At 38.4% G+C, this 25,592-nt stretch overlaps 5 protein-coding genes across 6 annotated transcripts; 4 read left to right on the top strand and 1 right to left on the bottom strand.

Annotated features, from left to right (window-relative positions):
* The first annotated feature begins 18 nt into the window (after positions 1–18).
* Positions 19–2,942, top strand: LOC131307590 (uncharacterized). 2 transcript variants are annotated; one of them, XM_058334192.1, is made up of 5 exons: positions 19–1,333; positions 1,484–1,536; positions 1,625–1,913; positions 2,053–2,150; positions 2,309–2,942. In XM_058334192.1, exons 1-5 carry the CDS (start codon positions 1,042–1,044, stop codon positions 2,564–2,566), a joined length of 990 nt encoding a protein of 329 aa, XP_058190175.1. In that variant the 5' UTR covers positions 19–1,041; the 3' UTR covers positions 2,567–2,942. The 2 variants fall into 2 exon arrangements, with proteins under 2 accessions (XP_058190175.1, XP_058190176.1); XM_058334193.1 differs by having other exon boundaries at positions 21–1,333; positions 2,056–2,150.
* Positions 2,943–5,106: 2,164 nt separating this feature from the next.
* Positions 5,107–7,726, top strand: LOC131307591 (uncharacterized). Its single transcript, XM_058334194.1, has 5 exons — positions 5,107–6,262; positions 6,394–6,446; positions 6,533–6,821; positions 6,955–7,052; positions 7,166–7,726. Exons 1-5 carry the CDS (start codon positions 5,971–5,973, stop codon positions 7,418–7,420), a joined length of 987 nt encoding a protein of 328 aa, XP_058190177.1. The 5' UTR covers positions 5,107–5,970; the 3' UTR covers positions 7,421–7,726.
* Positions 7,727–14,502: 6,776 nt separating this feature from the next.
* Positions 14,503–15,148, top strand: LOC131306842 (uncharacterized). The gene is made up of 2 exons (XM_058333270.1): positions 14,503–14,821; positions 14,919–15,148. The coding sequence occupies exons 1-2, from the start codon at positions 14,503–14,505 to the stop codon at positions 15,146–15,148; spliced, it is 549 nt and encodes a 182-aa protein (XP_058189253.1).
* A 77-nt stretch (positions 15,149–15,225) lies between these two features.
* On the top strand, positions 15,226–16,383 carry LOC131306843 (uncharacterized). The gene has a single exon (XM_058333271.1). The coding sequence runs from the start codon at positions 15,226–15,228 to the stop codon at positions 16,381–16,383; it is 1,158 nt and encodes a 385-aa protein (XP_058189254.1).
* Positions 16,384–22,435: 6,052 nt separating this feature from the next.
* LOC131306844 (uncharacterized mitochondrial protein AtMg00810-like) lies at positions 22,436–23,678 on the bottom strand. Its single transcript, XM_058333272.1, has 3 exons — positions 23,123–23,678; positions 22,896–23,038; positions 22,436–22,504 (listed from the first exon to the last, which is right to left on the bottom strand). The coding sequence occupies exons 1-3, from the start codon at positions 23,676–23,678 to the stop codon at positions 22,436–22,438; spliced, it is 768 nt and encodes a 255-aa protein (XP_058189255.1).
* Positions 23,679–25,592: the final 1,914 nt, after the last annotated feature.

Consider the following 25,592-nt stretch of genomic DNA (forward strand, 5'->3'; position numbering starts at 1 on the left):
TTCTTCTTGGACTGTGTGCGGCCGGTTGCGTTTCTGTTGCTGGGCGAGAGGTAACTGCCCAGATTGGGTTTTGTTATTTTCATTTTCTTTTTCATTCCTCTTCTTTGTGCTCTGTGGTCTCTCCGGCCTAGGGTAGGAGCTTAGGTTTTCAGGCCTGGTTTGTTTTATGGGTCGTGCGTGTTTCGTCGATTTGCTTTTTGCGAGTGCTTGTGTTGTATCCCGTGGGATTTACTTGCTAGGTTGGATTTACCTTCGATTTGTGCTTACGATTGTTGCTTTGTTCTTGCGGTATTTGGTGCGTTGTCTTGCTGTTTGGGTACTTATCGTTGGGTTGGGTCTGTAGTTGCGTGCAGTAGGGCTTGTTGGGTTGGTTTGGCTTCGGTTTGTGCCTGTAGTCTTTGCTTCGTCATTGTGGTTTTTCATGGGTCGTCTTGTTGTTTGGGTACTTATCGCTGGGTTGGGTCTGCAGTGTTGCCCTTGTTTTGTTATTCTTTGCTTGTTTGTTGTTCTGTATATGTTATTTTATGTTTTGGGGTATACAATGTGCATACATATGTAACGGTGAATCGCATAAATTCTCCCCAAATTTTCCTTGCGGTAGGTCACTGCTTAGGTTGCCTAGCCCCGTTGTGATCCCTGTGTTGTTGTTCTGGTGCATCAATGATACATTTTTTTTAGCGTTCTATATTTTCTGGGTTCATTACTAAATTTTTTGTATACTAAATTTGTGCTCTTTTGTGCGTGCTCTTGCGCTAAAAAAATTAAGCCAGTATGTTATGGGTTGGGAAAATGCATTTGTTTGTGACTTTGTGCTGTTGGCTTGGACTTTTAGCTTCCCTTTTTCGGGTTTTTGTGTTTACCTGATTTTGGATTTTGGATTTTATGTTGGGATGGTTGTGTACGTGCCGTTTGTTCGATGGGACATGACTAGCCATGGTAGTAATGGTTCCGCAGGGGTTATGGTGTTGGTTTGGACTTTTAGCTTCGCTTTTTGGAGTTTTGATTTTTTACTGATTTTAGATTTGGGATTTTTGTGTTAGGATGGTCGTGCATGCGCCGTTTGTTCAGTGGGACATAATTAGGCATGGTGGTAATGGTTCCACAAGGGCAGGTGTTTATTATTTGCAAACTGCTCGGGGAGAAAGGGTGGTTTGTGCTATTGCTATTCCTGGTGAGGGAAATCACATGACATATAGACCCTTGGATAGTTTTCTTGAGGAATACCATGCTTTGTTGCCTTCGAGCCGCAGTTTGGAATGGAATTTTAGGTTTCAGTTGGCTGCATGGCTGGATGGCATTATGTACTATTCCTTCTTGCAGTGCAGTGAGGAAGGTGCGTGTGTGCCTCCTTTGATTTATTGAAATGGTGATTGAATGTGCATTTTTTTTTTGGAACCTCCTGTTGCGCATTTGCCCTTCATGTTCATTCTTTGTTGCTATTCCTTTATTGCATGTTACTAGATTTATGTGCTTTCTTATGTAGGTGTAGGTAGTTGCTGGCATTTGGTGCATGCCAGTCCTGCTGATGTTGTGCAGGTTTGTCTTGCTATTGTTTGTTTTTGGGATGTCTTGTGTTTGTGGTATTTTCTAGCGATTGCTCATGGGTTGGATTTTTTTTTTGCAGCGATTGCCACAGGCGCTGTGGCAATACTTCCTTCCTCATGGTTCGACCAAATGGATTTTGGTTGCACATGGATATAGGGTTTGGCCAGTTGAGGTTGTTGATCGACAGTTTTGTGATGGCTGGGATAGATTCCGTGATGTCCATAAGTTAAAAGCTGGGTACAAAGTTATCTTTGCATGTGAGCGTAGATGGATTTTCCACACTATCATTCTGGATGAAAATGATGTGGAGGTACGCTTCCATTGGTCAGGTGCACATGCACACCATCGGAGGCTTCATCCGCCTTTAGGTACATATACGCCCATATTTGTGGTTTATCATTTAGCGTTTTGGAAAGTAATTATGTGTTGGTTAGTTCTTTTTGTTTTCCAGCTAACCCTTTTGGCAAAGTATGTTCATGCTATTGTCTTGTTTCTGTTTTGTCTTAGCAGATCTGCACACTTCTTGTTTACCTTCTGCCATCTCACATGAGCAGCCTGTGCTAAAATTTGGTCATCTCCATCTTCCGGTTGTCCAGTTGTGTTCGGTATATGCCTCTATAGTTCTGATTCTGCTCATTCGCTCATGGAGTTGTTTTTTTTGTGTTATCTATTGAAGTAATTTGAATTATGGTTCCCCACATACCCCCCCCTCCAACCCCCCCGTCCTCCCCCTTCCTAAATATGCACACGCGCACGCATGTAGGAATTTGAGCTCCGGCTGAAGGAAACCTTCTGTGAATTTGGTCTTGAAGAGATGGTCATTAAAATGTCTCACCATGCGTGGAGCGTGCCCATCAATGACCTGAGGCTTGATGCTGGAGTGTTTGCCTATTTCTTGGCTACTATTGACTTGGATTTCCTTTCTTATCTTCTGGTTATCATGCTGCCTACTCTGGAATTCCGAGTTGTTGTCTTCCTTATGGCTGAAGACACTGAGAGAATATACAACTGGCTTTCGTGATTGCATGATTTGGATAGATTTTGGGAGCTTACATTTAAAACAATGCCTTTGCCAACCCAGGCAACCATTGAAGACTATATGCACTGTGCATGTTTTGGGTAATTTTCCATGTGAAAGGTGTTGCATTGATGTCCCCGACGAAACTTTTGTTTGTGTTTATATTTTGGATGGGCTCGGTGACTTGTCTGCCTGTGTGTAGCAAACTATTTCCTCTGGTGTTTGGTTTTTGTGCTGTTTGGCCATGCTGTGTTGTTTTCTCCACTTACAACAGTGTCTTTACTTCGTAAATTACAGTGCTACTAATTAGTTGTCTTCTGGGCACATATGTACAGTTTAAACAAAGCAAGTATTGGTATGGTAAAGATGTAGGTGTTTGGTGGCACAGTTTGGCGTTCAAAAAATTAATGCTTCTTTCCATATGCATTTTTGGCATGTCTGTGTAGCTGCCTAAATTCATGTGTGTTTCTGTGTATCTATGTGTATCTATGTGTATGCCTAGGTTTGTGTATGCTGTGTGCGCTTTATTCTGTATATATGCTTTAATAAGAAAGTACATACACACACACATATGTGTGTGAAAATAGATTATCCAGGGGAATTTCTTAACAGTCTACCGTGTTGGCCTTCCCTATATTCACATGCAAGAAAGCAATTTTTTGTGACTATAAAGTTATTAATGGTGGTTGTCAAATTTATGGTCGCTAATTTTTTCCTCGTTTTAGCTCACTACCGTGTGGAAAGACAGTTATGTCATGATGCAATTATTTGTCATTTTTGTTACTTATATTGCATGGTTGAATGTCAACAATTGATATAGTAATGTATCGGCACGTATAGCATTTTATTTGCAATGGTCACTTAGTTTTCCCCAAAAAAAATCGTCTGGTAATTTAAATGCTAAAAATCTCTTTACTTGACTTCTTTAAAAGTGCATATTATGAGGTAACATAATTATTGTTGCAGATTGATTTTACCATGTGTATTTCCGCTAATGCTGCTTTCCTTTATATTTTTTGTACATCATTTGTTTTGTGCAAAACAAAGAGTAACATTAAAAAAAAACCCTCTGCTTTATCTGAACATTGCATATTATAAGCAATGTATGTTAGAGAACATGAACAATTTAGAATTGGATGCAAAATTATTGTGGGCACTTAACTTAAAACGAAGGACATAATATTTTATGCGTCTTTTTGCAATGTTCTATTACATGTTTGCATTTACCTGTGGAATAAAATCCATGTGTAGAATGTATTGAAAGATGCATCCTCTGGAAAAAAATTGCTATAATTTCCATATATTCCTAAAATTGTAACGTGTAGTGGTCAATTTTTCAACATATGAGTTTCTATTTGTCAAAGTAGATTTACCTCTCAAGGTTATCTTACAATTAGAGTTTTGTAAAAAATGAATTGCTATTTACAACTTCTACCAATGAACAAACATAAATGGCCAAAAAAATTAGCCAAATGCAAAATATAAACCTTAAGTGGCTAATAAAAATCATGCTCTAGGATTGAAATCTATGTTTCTCAGTGTATATAAATTAACTTCATTGTCAAGCCATATGTTTATTGTTCAGTGATGGTAAATTAATTTAGATATGCAAATTTTTTTCACTGTCCATATTATTTCGTATATTTAGATGTGTCTCAAATTATACGCGCACAAAGATTTCAAAAAGCCAAAAATGCTAAACTTCTTTCTCCTTCAAATATTTTCAAAATGGTCTCTCTGCGTCATAATACTTAACACTTTCACTATTTTACCCCAATGGGAAAATTAACTGTTTCTTTAGATCCATAATAATATTTTTTCCAAGTAATATAAATTTTGTTTTGCATATTTTAGTTTCTTCATTAAGATAGAGATTAGAGAATCACGTAAAATATTATAGATTACATATATATCTAATTTAAAAAATACCGTTCATTTGTGTTAATATTAAACATTATAAAATAGATAAGAGCATCCGTTTTTCGTAAATTTTCCTTGATTTTGTTGCCCTAACTCGCATTTGTTAGAAACTTAAAGAAACTACCAGAAAAGCAACCAAAATTTTAAATTTTCTCCTTCAATTCTTTTAGCTGAAAAAAAATATAAAAGGTACATAAACCAGTGAATTTAGGTTTTCTGAATAGTAAAATTCCCATGTATTTTGATGCGAAAAATTACCCTCGCACTTTTTCCCTTTGTTTTCCGTTGCTGCTCATCAACTCCAATGACAATTTTGCTTGTTTCATTCATTTAGATTTATTGGTGGGCATAATCGTAATTCCCTTCGTGCCTATAGTGGTACAGACCTGGCATAATCTGGCTGCTTCGCGGGATTCGAGATGAATTTCATCCATTCATTTATCTGTGCTTTCTGCCTGCATTACTGGTACCCTATAACTTTTGTTCATCCGTTTGCATCTTCCAAGCTTGCGCTGGTTCTTCCGTGGATTTCATCGAAAAAAGGCGACTCCCCATATTTCCTTCGCCTTCTTCCTTCCCCCTCCCCACCCCCCACCCCCCCGGGCTCGCACATACATGGTACATGCCTTTTGTTCGTTTTATCTTCGATACTTTCGTGCTCTCTTTTCGTCTTCTTTGTCTATCGCCCACATGTGCAGAACATTAGTTGCATAATTTTCATTGGCTTATTCCCGTATAGTTTTTTTTTTTGCAAAGTTCTGTTATGCTCGGCAATATTCAGTTCCGTTTATGACTTAGTTTTGGGGTGTTTTATTTTTTCGTGTGCTTGATTAATTTTGGAAGTCCTTTTCGCTGTTACCTCTTACAGTTGCTGATACTGGTTTTTTGGGTCTGTTTTCTTTGAGAGTTTTTGTGTCCTCTCTGTCACAACCGGAATTTGGCACTTGCTGCTATGTGACTCAAGCTGCTTTTCTCGTCCCCTCTCGGTTATATCTATCGCATTTATTGCATTCACAGTGCATCTATTTCCAGCAGGCCTTCATTTGCGGCATCCGTGGATCCCTGTTTTACTGGTTCTTTTCCTTTTTGTGTTCTTGCTGTTGTTCAATGTATATATCTCTATACATCACTTTATATCTGCTTCCTGCGGCTCAAGAAAAAATCCCACTGTTGCATGTGTACGAACTTAACATTTTCTTGGTTTGTTTTGCTCAAAAGCGTTATGCATGTGATTAGTCTTGCCTGCCAAAAGTGCAAAGGAGCAACAAATTTGCCCAGAGAACTTGGTAATTGTAGCCTTGTTAATCATTGATGTGCAAAAATATTCCTCATGGTGCCAAGACAACCTGACATCAAAAATTATAAAAGTAACAAATTAAAATCAATGTGTTGTGATATTTGGCTTCCGTTTCTTTTCTTTTGCGCAGTCAATCTACAATTGCTTAACTTTGCTATCATGCATTTCTAATTTTGGTTGTTTAGCTGAAATGGTGCTTCGTGCTCCATTTGTGCGCTGGGCTCGCATAAAAAATCCATCGCCGACCTCCCCAAGAGCAGCCCTCTTCTACTTGCAGACCGCTGCAGGCAAAAAGGTTTCTTGTGCACTTGCAGTTCGTGGTCCAACAAATCGCATTACCTACAAAGCTTTTGGTGCTTTTCTTGATGAATACCATCAGATCCTACCTTTGGGTGGTGTTGCTCAGTGGAGATTTAGCTCTATCTTTTCACAATGGTTGGATGGTCTTCTCTACCATTCATTCCTCTTGTGCAGCGAAGAAGGTCTAGCCATGCTTTGTTTACTTGTGTACCATTCTTACTGATATTTACTATATTCTCCATTTACTTGGTCCCTTTTATTCCAATGCGTTGCCAATTATTATGTCTAGTGTTCTCATAACATACTAATGCAGGTGTCGCTAATGCATGGCACTTAAACTATGTTGTCCCAGCTGATTCTGCTCAGGTGTGTGTTTGCCTTTGTTTTCCCCGCATATGCCTTTTCATGGAATCCATTGTTTTCGTAATAAAAAATTCTCATTTTGGTTTCAGAAACTGCCGAAAGGCCTTCGTGCTTACTTCCCTGCTGATGGTGCGAGCACATGGATTGTGCTTAGGCATGGATTTAGAGCCTGGCCAGTAGAGGTTATTGACTTTGAATTTCGCAAAGGGTGGGATACTTTCCGTGAAGTTCATGCGCTCTGCGCTGAGTTCAAAGTAATCATGTCTTGTGAGCGTAAATGGATTTTCCACACTGCAATCTTTAATGAAAATGACCGAGAACTTGTCTTCCCATGGTCTGGCCCAAATCCACAATGGCAGGAATTCCATGTTCCTCCAGGTTTATAACAATGCATTCTCTTCTTGCCCCATTCCTTCAAGCAATAAAATGTGACAGTCTCACTTTGCTTTATTGTTTTGTATTGCATATAATCATCACAATCTTCCTACCCCTATTGCTTTCTGTGCTATAGTGAATTTGCAAACTGCTTGTTTGCCCTCTACTATTGCCAAACAGCAAGCTATGCTCAAATTTGGATTTTGGTATCTTCTTGGGCAAAAGCTTCATCTGGTATTTAGGGTATCTGAGCTTTCCTTATTCCTTCCTTTCAGCATAATAATGGAGATGAGAGAAAATGGCTCATTTTATAATGTATATTTACTGTCTTGCTTCTGATTATATAGGAATGCGAAGCTCGCCTTAATGAAGTGTTTCACACTTTCGATCTCGAGGACATGGTTATCCATATGGCTGATCGTACCTGGGAAATTAAAATTCAAGATCTCAAGCTAGATGTTACTGAATTTGACCAGTTCTGGAGTGCTCTCAACATGCCACTGCTTGACTATCTGTTGATCATCATGTTACCAAATGCAGAATTTCAAGTCATTGTCTTTGACACAGATAATGAGATTGAAAAAATCTACACTTGGTTTTAGCCTCACCATATCAGCTCTTGCTTTCTTGGTTCTGCTGCTGTAACTCTTTTGGAACAACGGTTGGTAGCGTTTTGTCAACGTAAACCTCATGGACTGCTCTTGATACTTCCCTAGCCTTATAGCACTAACTAAGTTTCTGCATGCTTTTGGGTGCTTTGTGTAAATATGAACTCATAGATCCATGTGGTTTTCAGTCTGTATATACCACTCGATCTTTTGGAACAATGGCTGCTGCCGTTTTGTAAATATAGCCCTTATGGGGTGCTCTTACTACTTCCCTAACCTTCTAGCACTAGGTTTCTGCATCCTTTTGAGTGCTTTTGCTAGATACAAACTAATAGACTCCTGTGGTTTCCGATGTATATGTGCTACTCATAGTATGCAAACCTGCAACTCATAGCACGTGCTATGCTTTCGTATGATGTGACCCAACAATCTGAAGTTTAACTGAATTGTTTTTCTGTGTAATATCGTGTATAGCCAGGGTGATTCTCGCACAACAGTTTTTTTCGATGCTTCCGTGTTTGTCTCCGTAATATACTTGGGCACCAATTTTCCCTTATCATTTTCCCGCTAGAAGCAAGGCTATAAATGAGCCAAGCAACTTGCAAACTCATCTCAGTCTGGCTCAGCTAACCTTGCCTCGTTTAATAGACTAATCAAAGTTGAGCTCAGATCTTCGGCTTGTTTGCTAAATAACCTAAGTGAAGCTTAGTTCATTTAACAAAAGCTCAGCTTGCTAAAAAAAAGTTGACTCGATTAAATAGCCCTATTTAATAAATGGCTAAACTTGACTCATTAGAGGCTCAATTCGTCAGTGTTCAAGGCAACCTTAAACTCAACTTTTTTACTCATTAGATGAACAAGCCAAACTGAAACTTGTGAAAGCTTGATTTGGCTTGACTCATTTTACACTCTTAGGTTTGCAAGTGTTCATACGTTCCCATTGATGCTTCTACATTTTCTTTCCTTTCCCCTCCAACTAACTCAAAGTAAATGCGCACATTACATAGTTTGGTTCTTGTAACGCCCCGAATTTTGGGTACGTTAAAGAAGACATTTTATTGAAAATAAACTGAGTCTGGCTCTTTATTACAAAAACTTAAAAGAAGTACTTTTATTACAAACGGAAGGGAACTAAGGTTCCTAACTACTGCTCCGCTTGTTCTTCCATCCGGGCTAGCTCTTCGGCTCCAAATGCCTCCAAGGTGTAAAGTTCACCCTGTTCATCTATGAGGTCTGACGTATTATACCGGCGTCGCCACCAATATAATAAGTCAGGGTCACCAAAAAGGCAACACCGTGAGCTTAAACGCTCAATAGAATAATCCAAACCCTTTAACCCTTAACTTATAACAATACAACATATAGTCAAAGATTTCCACATAGCATGCTCATCTAACAACAACACATTCGTATACGATAAACCATCAACGTTGGTGTCCAAGATTTGTGAGTTTCTCCTACGTGACTCCTCGTAGACCGTGTCGACATTTTCCATATTTCATAAACGTATCACTTTTTCAAAAACTCAATTTTTAACACACCCAACCTCGGTTCCGCCGTTCCGGACTCCCGAGTATCCTCACAATGGTTCCGCCATCCCGCCTCACAATGGTTCCGCCATCCCGGGCTCCCATTGGCACACATTGCATTGGCTCCGTAACGCGGATAACCAAGCACACACCCAACCTCGGTTCCGCCGTTCCGGACTCCCGAGTATCCTCACAATGGTTCCGCCGTCCCGGTCTCCCATTGGCACACAAAACACACACCACACAATGGGCTACAACGTCCGGCCACATTGCGGTTTCCAAAACATTTCACACTTTTCAAAACACGCCTTTTTCATAAACCACAACCTAGGTGTCATGTTTCTACTTTCTTGATTTCCGTGTCTCGTTTCTCATGCATAGACTCCGCGGTGGGACTTTTCACATACGATATCATTCATTGTATTATTCAATCTAACAAGATCATACATTTCAAACTACTTGACATGCTTGAATCACTTAATAACAACCATCATGCATTTCATACACTTCCAACAAAAGATAACATTATCTACTTTAAATGACATGTTTAAAGTTTCTCCCTAATGAACTTATTTTTTTGTACAAGACTATGTTTGGGAAAGTAAGTAAGGATAACTACTTGGGATGGAAGTTAAGGAGATCCTACATTACACTTTAGGTATAGAGATAAGAAATCCTACGTTATACTTAGGAATAGGGATAAGGAATTTCTACCTTGCTTCTTGGCGGTAGTAGTCGGCTAAGAAGATTTGGTCGACGGTTTTGGATTTCGGCGGCGTAACGGCGTCGGTTTGCTTCGAAAGGAAGAGAGTTGATCTTTTCTCTTCCTAGAAACAACTTTCTAACTAACTAAGCTACTTTAAAAGATCTAACGGTGGTTTTGGGAGGTGGTTTGGTGGTTTCTCTCAAGAACACTCAAGAACACTAGAAAACTAGAATTTTGAAAGCAAGAACTTTTGGAATTTCTAGAGAGAAGTTGGAGCAATGGTTGAAGGTGTGAGTTTAAGCTTGGAGTGAGCTTCTATTTATAGGCAAAGGCTTCTCCTCTCCCTCTCTCAACCGAATCTCTCTCTCTCTCTCTACATCTTTGATTTCTTTCACTTGTCAAGCTTGATTGAAAGCTTGATGGGTGAAGTAAAGGCTTGGTTGGAAGATCAATGGCTAAATGGTAGGCTTGCATGGCTACTTTGGTCCTTGGATTTGATCTTTGGAAGATATGTTGGAAAGGAGGAGACATGGGTACAAGATTCATGGCTTAAACAATTGAAGTTTGTACAATGGAGGACAATGGAGTTAAGATTTGGCTAGGAAAAGAAATCACCAAGGATTTGAAGTACTTTGGAAAACTAATGTCAAAGTACACATCAAATCTTTCTTCTTCTTCCTTCTTCTTTCCTTCTCTCTCTCTCCCTCTCCCTCTTTTTCTCTCTCGGCCTCTCCCCTCTCTCTCTCCCTCACGGCTCTCTCTCTCCTCTCTCCTCTCTCTCTCTCTCTCCCATGTACTAGCTATATACATATGTATATATATGTACTACAATGCAAGAATACAAATAAACAATAGGTACTTTTTGTACAAAAGGGCAATTTAGTCTTTAAAGGGTCAAGATTTCCCCAATAAACAATTAAAAGGTACGAGTACTTTAATTAATATAATAATGTACTTTTGTACTCCCGGAAATCTTAACAAAACATTAGTTTAATGGGTTAAGTACTTTGGTTGAAAGATGAGCCTATTACCCAATGGATAATAAAACTCCTAACGGTTATTATCCAAAGGATAATAAGGTACGGGTACTTTAATTAATATAATAATGTACTTTTGTACTCCCGGGAATCTTAACAAAATATTATTTTAATGGGTTAAGTACTTTGTTTGAAAGATGAGCCTATTACCCAATGGATAATAAAATCCCTAACGGTTATTATCCAAAGGATAATAAGGTACGGGTACTTTAAATATTAAACTAAATTTTTGGAAAAGACTACATGTCCTTTTTATTACACATGTGCTTATATATATATATATATATATATATATATATATATATATATATATGTACTTACCAAATAAAATAAAGAAAAGGCTTTTGTCCAATGGGTAAAGATTACCCTAACGGTTATTGTCCAATGGTTCATAGTTACTTGGGTACTTTTATTAGAAAAAATAATCAAAAGTACTTTTCAAATGTCATTTCTTTAAAAGATCAAAGTACTTGTTCAAATCTTTCAAAATCCTTTTAATATAAAGAAATGGGTTTCTTTTATCCAATGGATAATAGTTCCCCTAACATTTATCGTCCAATGGATAAAGAATAAAACCAAAACAATAAAAGAAAATAATTAAACAATTTCTAGTCTAGGGTTCAAAAGGTTCAATAGGTTCAAGATGGGCAAAATGGTCCATTTACGGTTAGGGAAACGTAACTAGGTGACTTCCTAGTTTGGTTACTCCATCAAGCCGGTTAGAAGCTAACTAGGCTTGCTAAGTAGGACATATAAGTCAAGAAACGATCCTTGAGGGTCCAAAGTGCGATTAGGGTTTCTAGTCGAGAAATACGATGATAAGACGATCGATTGTTTAAATACAAACCACAAGGAAATCAAATAAGAGAATCAACGAGTAATTAAGAGAAATTAAGAAATTTCAAATAACAACGAGATTTTTATTGAACGAAAAATCGGAGTTGTTACAGTTCTCATTACCGCAGGCCTAACAAATCTACGCTCTACCATACGTACTCATGCAATTAAAGATAGCTAATCAATGTCTACCATGTTTGTTGACATGTCTGACTAATGGTTTTAGTGGTCACATCATTACCCCACTAATCTAAACATGTGGTACATCCATCACTAATATAAAAAATTCATTTTGGCACTCCAATTTTCGTCACTGACACTTTACTTTGTGTGTTAGTTACAGAAAAGCACAAAATTAAAAGTAAAGTATCATTCGCTAAAAATAGAGTGCCAAAATCACATCTCTGAATATGTTTCGTAATAACATATAAAATGCAAGGCTAAATTATCTTGCAAAAAGATTCATTCCCTCCATTCCATATGCAAAATTCACCATAAATTACCACACCACTTTTCAGAATTTTTTTGTTGTTGCATATTTGGCAATTTAATTTTGCGAAATTCTCCACGTTAGATTGAAGCACCGATTGAGCTTCTTAGTGCAAAATGCAAAAAAAACTGCAAAATTATGCATCAGTATAGTTAATCTTTTGCTTCAAATTACAGTAAAAAAAATAAAGTGAGGGTTACAACGTGAAACAGAAAGGGTAATGCCACTACCTTATGTTTGGCCTGTGTTATAACACTTATATTCATTTGTAAAAATTCTTTTACAAAAGCATTAAAAAATATTCCCCGTTCTTTTAAAAAAAAACCCGTCGTCTTATGATAACTTAAAATAAAATAGTGAGCTCTCAATTTAAAATAGAGGTAACATAAAACTAATTTAACTTCGATTAGGCTACTTTTTCCTCCCTCATCCTTGCACCTATAATTTTATCTCCAAGAGTAACAAAAAAACCAAAGTCCACGTTTTACTTTTGCGCAAATCAAACAAATTAGCTACTTCCCTACATAATTTTTAAAATTTTCCTGTGCCATATTAAAAATCACAACCAGTGCTTTAATTTAATGCCAAAATTTTTTTAAAAAATAACAAAAGAAAATCGTTAATTTCCCCATTTGAAAGATGACAAAAAGATTTATGCTGAACTCTTAATATGACACAGAGTGATTAAAATAACAAAAAAGTACAGCTAATGTTTTTCCCCAAAAAAACTTGCACAAAACTGTACCTATGCTTTTCCTAATCCCTGAGTACTCTCCCTGTTCACACCTTGATATTAGTGAGGCGCTAGTTGTGCCCCAATTGAACCACCCCCCCCCCCCCCCCCCCCCCCCCCCCCCCCCCCCAATGCACAAAAAATAACAAAAACCTGTTCAGGTTAAGCACTACACCCTTTGCTATGCACTGCCCTGCTCATCAACTCTGAAGAAACTGGAAAATTCGTGCTTCTGCTGCTGCGCACTACCATAATCTGGTAGATATGTTCATCCCGTTACTGTTAGTCGCAAAGCCAAGTAGTAAATTTTCTCTGCTTTACTTGCATTTCTGTTGCTGCATCATATTCATACTTTTGGTAACTTTTCTGTTCTTACACAAAGGCTATAATTCTGTAACGAAAATATTCATAGCTATGGAACTATACTTCTGCGAAATAAATATCTACTAAAACATTATACTTGGAAAACATAAAACACACACAGTTAGTTACTAATCTAAACAAACCATCAATATAATTATAGCAAGGAGGAAAATGTCCAGCAATAAGCGTAAAAGAACACCATACTGTCAGCTGTCACAAGATCAAAGAGATCGCATAAACGCAAACAAACGATCTTCGTATCATAGAAATAAAAAAAGGCAGGATCAACTTTTCCCAGTTGGTATAGAAGATCAGATCAGTGCAGAAGAAAATATCGGCTCGAGTTTGTTTCTTGATAACCTCCAAGATCATGGTTATGGTGATGGACACATATTTGGTGCACATGCTACTGTAGATGCCGAAAATGCAGGTATGGGCTGTACTTCCATGCAGCTGCTCTTTTGCGTAGCTCATTCTTCTCAAACTAACTAATTTCTATTATCTTGTGCACCATTTGCAAAGCTAATATTTGAACATATTATTCCCTTTCCATAGGTCCTTCAACTGTACCATCAACTTCAGCTCAATCTGAACCATGTATGAAAATCCCTCCATTCTGCTGCATATTTACTTCCCTGCTTCAATTTTGTACAGTTATGAACACTAACTTATCTGGTATTCCAATAGGTGACCTCTCTGATATTCCCATAGGTAATTACCCCAAACTAAAATATCTAACCATCTTACTTTTTGAGGTTTTATTTATGGCATCAAATATTTGAACACAGGGGTAGCAGTTGGTACTCTAATGCCATTACCAAGAATTCAGCAACATTCCATACCAACTGAGCCATTCGGGTTACCAGCAGTGCAGCCTTGTCAATTTTGTGAGGCAAAAAGGTTTCCCTATGAGCCACCCAAATTCTGTTGCTCCAGCGGAGAAGTTTCTTTGTACCCAATTGCTATTCCACCACAGCTGCAATAGCTATACTCTGGTTATGGACCCGATTCAAGTCACTTTCTTCAGTATATAAAACCATATAACGACATCTTTTCGTTCACATCAATGGGTGTGCATCTTGATCCTCTATATGCAAAGCGAGTGAACGGGATTTACACTTTCCGCACCCAAGGCATAATCTACCACGCAATCAATGATCTATATCCTTCTGGACAAATGCCATCGTATTTACAACTTTACTTCTACGATACAAGAAATGAAGTCACCAACAGAAAAGCTGATCGCAACAAACTACGTTCAGATATTATATCTCAGTTGATCGATATCCTCAAAATCAACCCATACTCTAAATTCTTCTGTGGTCTAAGCGAAATACCGAATATTGAGGAATATTAAATAAGATTGAAGGCAAATCCTGATATGCATGAACGAACTGCTCAACCACCAACTGTATCTCAAGTAGCTGCCATGTGGATTGAAGATGAAGATGCAACAGAACTGCAGAAGCGCAGTATAATTGTGCAAAAACATGATGGTCATAGCAAGCGTATTAGCTATTACTATGGTTGCTATGATTCCCTTCAATATCCACTTCTTTTCCCGCTTGGTGAACCTGGATGGCATCAAGGCATTAAAAAAATAAAGGCCAACATTACAGACCTTCTTTGTTCAAGTCATAGCCAAATTTCTCCAATTCAGTCACTAACGGCAGACGATTTACTTGCCAATGAAGCAGCAGGTAACAAATTCTTTGCTTTCTTATTTCCAATGCAATGTCTTCCTCATATTATGCTTCAAAAATCTTTATCTCCTCTCATATCATTTTTTTTATTCAGTGCATGCAGCAAAACCAGACAAAACATCAATGGTATCTGCTCGCAAATTTTATGCATATCGATTCCAAATCAGACCAAACACAACCTCCATATTGTTGCAGTGCGGGCGCTTGCTACAGCAATTTGCTGTTGATATGTACGTTAAAATCGAAACATCTAGATTGGACTACTTCAGAAATAGGCAACACGAAATCAGAGCTGACTATATCAAGGAATTGTTGACTGCGTGAATAATGGCGAATCTGTTGGTTCAAAGGTTGGCACACGCATTGTTCTTTCGGCCACTTTCACAGGAGGTCCAAGAGATATGCGAAAACGATATCTAGATGCAATGACCCTTGTTCAAAGATACGGCAAGCCTGATTTATTTCTAACCATGACATGCAATCCAAACTGGCTAGAGATCAGAGCAGAGTTAAAGCAACATGAAGAAGTACAAAACAGGCCAGATTTACTGTCAAGAATATTCCGAAGTAAATTTCACTATTTATGCAAAGAAGTTGTCAAAAAAGAGCTCTTTGGCCCGGTAGCAGCCTATACATTTGCAACTGAATTCCAAAAACGAGGGCTGCCGCATGTACATATGCTAATAGTGCTTAAAGGCGCCTACAAAATAAGCACTGTTGACCTGGTTGATTCTTTCATTTCAGCTAAAATACCAGACAAAGATCAGCAGCCACATTTGTATGCAATGGTCCTCAAGCATATGCTTCATGGACCTTATGGAGAATTGAATCTCCAAAATGCATGCATGCACAATAATAAGTGCAAAAACCACTATCCAAAAAATTACTGTGCGGAAACTACCATATGTCCAGATGGCTATCCAATATACATGAGGCGACCAAATGGCGAAGAAGCAACAATACGTGGCCATAAGCTGGACAATAGATGGGTAGTGCCATATAATCCCACTCTCCTGGCTATGTTTGACTGCCACATCAACATTGAGGTTTGCTCTACCGTCAAAGCAGTCAAATATTTATACAAATACATCTACAAAGGGTATGATAAGATTATGTATCGTTTAGCCACCACAGACGAAGCACAGGGCATAGATGAAATCAAGCAATTCCAAGATGCAAGATGGATTTCCCCACCAGAAGCAATGTGGAGAATCTATCGACTGCCTTTGTACGAGATGCAACCAGCTGTTATAACTCTACAGCTGCACTTAGAAAATCGCCAACCAACCAACTTCAACGACAACACTAATTTACGAAATATAGCAGGAAATACATTCATGCAGCGGACAATGCTTACTCAGTTCTTTTGGATGAATGCCAATGATAAAAAAGCAAAGCACCGAAAACTAATATACCAAAATTTTCCTGAAGAATATGTATGGGACAGCCAAACAAGAGCATGGCATGAACGACAACAAAAAGAGGTCATTGGCAGAATCGCAACTGCAAATCCAAAAGAAGGAGGAAGATATTATTTAAGGCTTCTGCTAGCTCATTGAAATTTCTAAAGTGATGCTAGGAGTACTTATTTTGCCTTACTAGATGACTTCAAACACACCACAAAATCAACCAAAGAAAGGAACACCAATCTTACGTGGAAAACCCCAAAATCGGGTAAAAACCACGGGAAGGAATCATTCACTAAAACAAATGTACGATTACAAGCAATCTTAACACTGACCGTGTATCCTCACCACGAGTCCTAAGATCTACCTGCCGAATCCACGTTCATCGTACCCACTGCATGATCGCCGAATCCTGAATCCTCAGGCCTTCCAGAAACCCTTTCGAACTCCACGAAAGGATGCAAATCAAAGATTGATTGTTGATGAACTTACCCTCTTGAAGTTGAAAGATTAACACCAAAACACCATGGATCTTTAATGCTCTTCAAGATTCACGAAACCAATCCCTCAATAGGATTCTGAAATATCAGACGAAAACTCACGAAGGCTGCGATATAGATGTTGAAGTAGAGAAAAAGAAAAAGACCAGCCTCTCGAAGGAATTTTATCACCAATTAATTAATCAACTTCGATCGGTCTTCGAGCGGCCACCAAAGCTCACGTTCAAAGGAGTATATATATGGAGATTTCTCGTGAGCCAGAAAGAGAGATGCTTGTCCCTTTTTCTTTTTACCTCTTCGACCTAATGGGTCGATTCTTATTAAGGCCCCAAAATGCATTTGAGCAAAAACCGAACCGGCCCAATAAGAAGTTGATTTTGCTGGAGCAAAATATCCCGTCTTCCAACTCTTTCACGAACTGGCCCAATAAGAACTTGACTAACATCTACCGCACTAAAAAATAATACAATATAATGATTCCTTTCCACATCCTAAACAGACGCTTCTAAAAAAAAAATTACACCTCAATAAAAATGGGGATACATGGAAAGGTGTTATTTGGTCATGAATGTGCCAACCAAAAGGGAGCTCGGCCTATGGAGCTTCAATCTCCCCCTTTGGCACTTCCATGACAAAACACATGCAGCAGATATAACACCTATCCCCTAAGAAAACTGTGAGTTGGAAATCTGCATCGCTGCACCATCAAAAACATCTCACAGCTATTAGAATGTTAGCAACACACAAACAAAAGCATGGAATATCATCATCTCCCCTTTTTTGTCAAGGAAGGACAAAGGAACCTGCAATATACTAGTGAGAATGTCAAGGAATAACACCCTTAGCCTTACTAATTACCATCAAGATATGTCCAGCTGCAATAATCACATGCCCATAGTGATTTAACCAAAGACTAAAAAACGGGAAGTAGCTATAATAGATGCCCAACAACTAGAAACACATACCAGTATTGCAACACAAAACCAACTTCATCCATAAGACAAAGACAAAGCCCAAAAGAAATAAACGCAGCAGCCACACATCCACGTTAGTATCCCAAAACAAAAGATGCTCCAGATTATGATGGAGCGAGTAAACTAAGACGGTTGATAAATAAATTCAATAAAGTCCAATCTTTGAGAGCATATGTTGGTGGAAAGACTTAGAATAACAGTAGGGGGTTTGTAACGACCCTGAATTTTGGTCAATAAAAATTTCGTTAAATATTTGAATTTTATTTAATTTACTTATTTTCTTTTGAGTGGCTATATGTTATCTTGTAAAATTCGTTGTAGTTAGATTTTGGTCTCGACTAGAAACCCTACGTGACCAATTTAGTTAATTTCCAACCGACTACTTGGAGGAACCAAGCAACCGACTTACCTAGTTACTAGATGAACCTTTTGGACCTTTTGAAACTTTTGAACCTTTGCCTTTACCCATTGGTCCATAATGGTTAGGGTAATTTTTTGTCCATTGGATAATAAATTTTTTATTATGAAAGTACATGTAGTCTTTCAAAAATCATATTTTAAAATAAAAGGTACTTGTACTCCTTTTATCCTTTGGTTATTAACCGCAAGGGAAACTATTATCCATTGGGTAATAACCGTTAGGGAAGTTAGTGACCCTTGGATAATAGAGTCTTTTGACCAAATAAAGTACCGATGTGACTAGGGAACTTTCCAATAAAGTTGATTTGACTAGTCAACCTTTTTCAACCCTAGAAATTACTTATTTATTTCTTTTTATTAATTTGGTTTTATTCTTTGTCTATTGGACAATAAAAGTTAGGGGAACTATTATCCATTGGATAATAGAAACCCAATTCTTTATATTAAAAGGGTTTAATGAAAGATTTGAGCAAAGTACTTGAATAGACTTTTATAATTATTTTGAAAAGTACTTTTGATTATTTTTTCTAATAAAAGTACCCAAGTAACCTTGGACCATTGGACAATAACCGTTAGGGTAATCTTTACCCATTGGACAAAAGCCTTTCCTTTATTTTATTTGGTAAGTACATTTATATATAAGCATGTGTAATAATAAAAAGGACATGTAGTCTTTTTCAAAGACTTAGTTTAATATTTAAAGTACTCTCACCTTATTATCCTTTGGTTATTAACCGTTAGGGATTTTATTATCCATTGGGTAAAGGGTTTATTCTTTCAACAAGTACATGGGTTCATTAAAACTAATATTTTCTTAAACCCCATGTGATGATGTACCAATATTGAAAGTACCCATATTTTATTATGTAGCCTTTAAAGCCTAAGATTTTCCTAAGTACCTTTTTATTATTTTGTATTGGGGTTTTGTACCCAATTGGATTTGTTTAATGGGAGGTGTGATCTACCTAGATTACAAAGTACCCTAGTTTATTTATTTTCAAACATGTGCCTAATTGGATTTCCTTATTGGGTATTTGATTTTGTGAATCTTTGTACTTTGTACTTTCTTATTCTTTCTTGTTATATATATATATATATATATATATATATATATATATGTCTGTGTGTGTGTGTGTGTATGTACTAGGGAGAGAGAGAGAGAGAGAGAGAGAGGGGGGGAGAGAGACCCGAGAGAGAGAGAGAGAGAGAGAGAGAGAGAGAGAGAGAGAGAGGAAGGAGAGAGGAAGATGGGTTGTACCTTGACTTGACTTTCCTACATCTTTCAAATCCTTGGTGAATCTTCCTTCCTAGCTAAGAAACTAGCCCTCCATTAACCTCCATTGTACTTCTATATTTGTTTAGCACAAAATCTTGTACTCTTGTCTCCTTTCCTTGCAACAACTCTTCCATAATCCCATCCTTGGTACAAATCCTAGCCATGCAAGCCTAATATCCTAGCCCATCAAGCTTTCAATCAAAGTTTGACAAGTGAAAGATTGAGTTATGGAGCAAATCCATGGAGGATTTAGAGAGAGAGAGAGGGCCGGCCTTGTGAGAGGGGAGAGAGCCAAGAATTTTGCCTATAAATAGCACCCCATGTTTGCCATTCAACACACACCTTCACCTAGCAACTTCTCTCTCTAGAAAAAAATCTTGTTCTTTCTTTGTTCTTGTTAGTTCTTTCTTTGTTCTTGAGTTGTTCTTGAGTTCTTCAAGAAACTCAACCTAAGCCGCCACTAGACCGCCACTCGACCACCCGCTCGATCCGAAAGTAGTAGTAGTAATAGTCAAGTAGAAGTTTCGAGAGAAACCTTTCTCTTTCGAAGCTACCGGAGACCACCGTAGGAAGTTACTCCGCCCGACCACCGACGTACTTTCCGTAGCCGACCTACCGCCAAGAAGTAAGGTAGAATACCACTACTCACTTTCCTAAGTATAAAGTAGGTTATCTTTATTTACGTACTTATCGTTTGATTAGAAGTATTCGTATTTTAATCTTTAAGATAGTTATGAGTATGCGTATATGAGTTGCTTGTATTACTTGTGGTATGTGATAAAGCATAAGTGATTTCACTCCAAAGACGTCCGTACATGTGGCGTTGTGCTTTGAATAAAGCATAAGTGATACACTCCAAAGGCGTCCGTACATGTGGCGTTATGCTATAAGTAGTAATTGAGCGTGATGAGTAATATGGAATTGGATGATCTTGTTAGGATGATTCTTGCTTACGTTTGTCCTACCGTGGAGTCTTTGTATGTAAACGAGACACAAGAACCGAGAAAGTAAAAACATGACACCTAGTGTGTGGTTAATGAAAGGAAATGTTTTTCGAGGAGAAAATATTTTGAAACAACATAATGACCGGTTTTGAGTGGCATTATGTGAGTTGTGTATGTGCGTGTATAAAAGAAATATTTGAAAAGAGTGAAAAGTTTTGGAATCCGCAATGTGGCCGGACTTGCCCATTGTGTGAGGTGTGTGTGTGTTCCAATGGGAATCCGGGAAAAGTGGAACCATTGCGAGGTTGGGTGTGTGTGTGTTCCAATGGAGATCCGGAATAGCGGAACCATTGTGAGGTTGTGTGTGTTCCAATGGGAATCCGGGAAAAGCGGAACCATTGTGGGGTTGTGTGTGTTCCAATGGGAATCCGGGAAAAGCGGAACCATTGTGAGGTTGTGTGTGTTCCAATGGGAATCCGGGAAAAGCGGAACCATTGTGAGGTTGTGTGTGTTCCAATGGAGATCCGGAATAGCGGAACCATTGTGAGGTTGTGTGTGTTCCAATGGGAATCCGGGAATAGCGAAACCATTGTGAGGTTGTGTGCGTTCCCATGGGAACCCGGACCGGCGGAACCATGGTGAGGTATGGCTTGGTTATCCGCGGAGAGGAGCCAATGCAATTGTGTGCCAATGGGAACCCGGCGCGGCGGAACCATTGTGAGGATACTCGGGAGACCGGCGCGGCGGAACCGAGGTTGGGTGTGTTAAAAACAAATTTTGGTTTGAAAGGAAATGTTTTGGAAACCACAATGTGGCCGGACGTGGTAGCCCATTGTGTGGAGTGTGTTTTGTGTGTGTTCCAATGGGATCCGGGAAAAACGGAACCATTGTGAGGTTGGGTGTGTAGCTTGGTTATCCGCGGTACGGAGCCAATGCAATATTGTATGAGTTAAACAAATGATTTTTGAAAGATTGTTTTGTAAGTGAAAATGTTGACACGGTCTACGATGAGTCGCGTAGGAGAAACTCTAAAATCTTGGACACCAACGATAGTTGATTAACGAATGTGGATGTGTCATTGTTAAGCTGCGTATATATGTATCATGTGGAAATCGATGTGTTATTATTTCCTGTTGTTTTAAGTTATGGGTTAGCGGGTATGGGATTACTCTGCTGAGCTTTGTAGCTCACGGTGTTGCCTTTTTGGTGACCCTGACATATTATATCGGTGGCGACGCTGGTATAATGTGTCAGATTTTGTAGATAATCAGGGTAAGCAGTTCACCGTGGAGGCTTTTGGAGCTGAGGAGCTGGCAAGAATGGAGGAGCTGAGGAGCTGTAGTTAGGAACCGTAGAACCCCCTTCATTTTTTGTAAATATTGAACTCTTGTAGGAGTTTTGTTGTAATAAGAGCCAGACTCAATTGATGTTATCAATAAAATGTCCTTTTAACGTACCCAAAATTCGGGGCGTTACAGGGTTATTGAAAATCATGAAAACACACACTAGGATAAAATGATGACATGAATTTTTGAGGACCAAAGCATGTATACATCAAGAGCAAGATAAGTAGTATGAATCAAGATCCAAATGACAAAAGTGTGTGTGTGCATCACGTCAGATATATGCAGCTCGACCTAAGAGCTAACCTTGGTCTCTCATGTATGTAAGATGGTCAAGTGATCTCCCCCTCAAGAAGTCAAACCAAGACATTTCGATAATCAATATACTACAAACTCCCCCTCAACCAAACTCCAACAACTATAATGTGGCCGTGCATTGCCATGGTCCCTTAAGCTTTCTAATTGACCCTTGTAGCGAGCTTTAGGCCAGTGACACCCAAACCAGACGGTCTTAGGGCACTAGATGTAGAGAACACCCCAACGGACTTACTTACTCGAGTCAAAAAGGCTACGAACCCAAGCAAGCCACACAAGACACTCTTGGAACTCTTCACCGTTTGACGCGAACACTCACTGCTTACTGAGGCAAGAGGCCCGGTTACTAAGTGAAAAGCCCGAAAGGCCATAAGAAATAAAATTCACCATATAAAAAACCTCCTATTTTTTTATTTTTATTTTTTATATATATTCAACTCCCACAGAGTATCCAAAATGCTGAAAGGTCAATCTTGAGAGAAGAATACAAGACACAATGTAGCTACATGAGAAATGACGTGCAAGAATTAGGGAGCAGCTATTTCTGACGTGAACGAACAAGTGGAGGTCATTTAGACAAGACTCATGCTACTTCCAGACAGTACAAAGTATATCAAGATTTGTACTCAAAAATCATGCACACAGAAATTCCTAGTGAGCATAGTCATGAAAAACGATAACAAGCTACTATTGCACCATATCAACCAACAACTTAAAGCTCACAAAAAAAAAAACTGACCTCAACAAAAAAAGATACTTTTTTTTTTAAATATATATTATAAGCATATGTAGCAAACCAAAAAAAAATAAAATAAACAAAGATAAACTAACAGTAAGGAACAAAAAAAATGAATGAAAAAAAAATAAAACAAAACTCAATCGACAGAGCATACCCCCACAGATTTACGAAGATAATCGAAACGAATGTGATCAAGAGGTTTAGTAAAGATATCAGCCTTCTGATGTTCAGTATCCAGATATTCTAAGAGAATTACTCTATCCTCGACAAGATCTCGAATGAAATGGTGACGAATGTCTATATGTTTAGTACGAGAGTGCTGAATAGGATTTTTAGAGATATTTATAGCGCTAGTATTGTCACAGAAAAGAGTGATAGTACCTTGGGTAATACCATAATCAGCAAGCATCTGTTTCATCCATAACAATTGAGTACATCCACTGCTCGCTGCGATATATTCAGCCTCGGCTGTAGATAGGGAAATAGAATTCTGTTTTTTACTAAGCCAAGAAACTAGATTGTTTCCTATGTAGAAACATCCACCAGAAGTACTCTTCCTATCATCTGCACAACCCGCCCAATCGGCATCAGTGTAACCAGCCAAATTAGCAGTAGTGTCATGGGTAAACCATATTCCATAGTTAAGAGTTCCACTCACATATTTAATGATACGTTTAACAACTGAGAGATGAGACTCTTTAGGAGACGCCTGATACCGAGCACAAACCCCAACACTAAATGCAATATCTGGACGACTAGCAGTAAGGTACAGTAAGCTACCTATCATACTACGATAAGTGGTCTGATCAACATCTATGCCATCACTATCTCGTGCAAGCTTCACAGTAGTGCTCATGGGAGTACGAGCATGCTTAGCAGACTCAAGACCAAACTTACTTACAAGCCCTTTTGCATACTTATACTGAGATATAAACATGCTGGTATCAAACTGTTTAACTTGAAGACCGAGAAAATAAAACAATTCTCCCATCATACTCATCTCGAATCTGCCTGCGAGTTTTCATAGGATCCGATACCTTTCCAATCACTTGTGTTTCTGGATGATTTAATTTGACCCGTGCTGAGGGTTTCAGGGTATCACCCGTCTCTATTGAATCATCCTGTTCCTCTGTTTTGATTTCCTCTTCATCGTTTTCAACTCCATCTTCAATATCTCCATCATCTTGACAGTTCGCTTGATCTGTTTGTTCTTGAACACAAAAAGGCTCAAAACACTCATAATTAGTAACCTCTGGCTCATCCAGAGTCATGTCATCAATAACAACATTAATAGATTCCATAACAGAAGATGTGCGAAGATTAAAAACACGAAATGCACGACTATTTGGAGAATACCCAAGAAAAATGCCTTCATCACTACGAGAGTCAAACTTACCCGATTTCTGCCTATCTTTCATTATGTAGCACTTACTACCAAAGGTTCTAAAGTACTTAACATTAGGCTTCTTCCCTTTCCATAGTTCATAAGGGGTATTCTTGGTTCCTGGACGAAGATACACCCTGTTAATAATATAGCACGCAGTGTTTACAGCCTCAGCCCAAAACCTAAGGGCAATCTTACGAGAATGAAGCATGACTCGTGCCATCTCCTGAATCACTCTATTCTTACGTTCAACCACCCCATTTTGTTGAGGGGTTTTAGGGGCAGAAAACTCATGATTAATCCCTAGATCCTCACAGAACTTAGCATATTCACTGTTTTCAAATTCTTTGCCATGATCTGAGCGAATGCAAACTATCATACCAATTTTCATGCTCTTTTCATTTTGTACACTTTTGACAAATGACTTAAAGAATGTAATGGTTTCAGATTTTTCACGTAAAAAATTAACCCATGTAAACCGTGTGAAATCATCCACTATAACGAAAATGTATTTCTTTCCAGCAATACTAGCTACCCTTGAGGGACCCATTAAGTCCATATGAAGCAATTCTAGAGGTCTAGTTGTGGCCAATGTGTTAGTCTTTTTATGAACAGCTCTAGTTTGCTTTCCAATTTGACACGGACCACAAATATGATGAGACGGGTGACTCAGTCTAGGTACTCTGCGAATTAACTCCTTTTTAGTTAATATAGATAGGTCCTTGTAATTGATATGGCCTAACCGCTGATGCCAAAGATCTATCTCATCTAATTTAGTGGAGTGACAAGTCACATTATCTAAGGGTATAATACCATAGCAATTGTCAGAAGTTCTAGTACCATGCATTACATTAGTTCCGTTCACATCTAAGATATAACAATCATTCTTCGAGAATCTAACTTCATGAAGGGAATCACACATTTGACTTATACTAATCAAGTTAGCTTTGAGTCCTTCTACAAAAAGAACATTTTCCAAAGTACCAACTCCAGGGGCCTGAATGATCCCTTTTCCAACAACTTTGGACTTACTGCCATCACCAAATGTAACAGAACCTCCATTGTAATTTTCAAACTTTGTAAAAAGAGATCTGTCTCCGGACATATGACGAGAGCATCCACTATCAAGATACCACATATTAGTGTTCTGTGCTTTTAGTGCAGTGTGAACAACCATGCAATGCAAATCAGCACTCCTTACCCATACAGGCTTAGTCTTAGAACTGTAAGTTTTAACATGATCTTTCTCATTGGGTTTATTCTGTTTAACAAAATTATGAGTTTGTTTCTTATGATTACCACCATTCTGATGCATACTTTTCTTGCTACTACTCACATAATGATGTGTAGGATAGCCATACAATTGAAAACAATGAGGATGAATATGTCTTTTAACACCGCAATAATGGCACACGGGGATAAATCTCCCATTAGTAGTTCTTTGAATATGAGCAGGCATCTTAATAA

The sequence above is a fragment of the Rhododendron vialii genome, chromosome 11a (assembly GCF_030253575.1).
Source record: "Rhododendron vialii isolate Sample 1 chromosome 11a, ASM3025357v1".
NCBI classification, from domain to species: domain Eukaryota; kingdom Viridiplantae; phylum Streptophyta; class Magnoliopsida; order Ericales; family Ericaceae; genus Rhododendron; species Rhododendron vialii.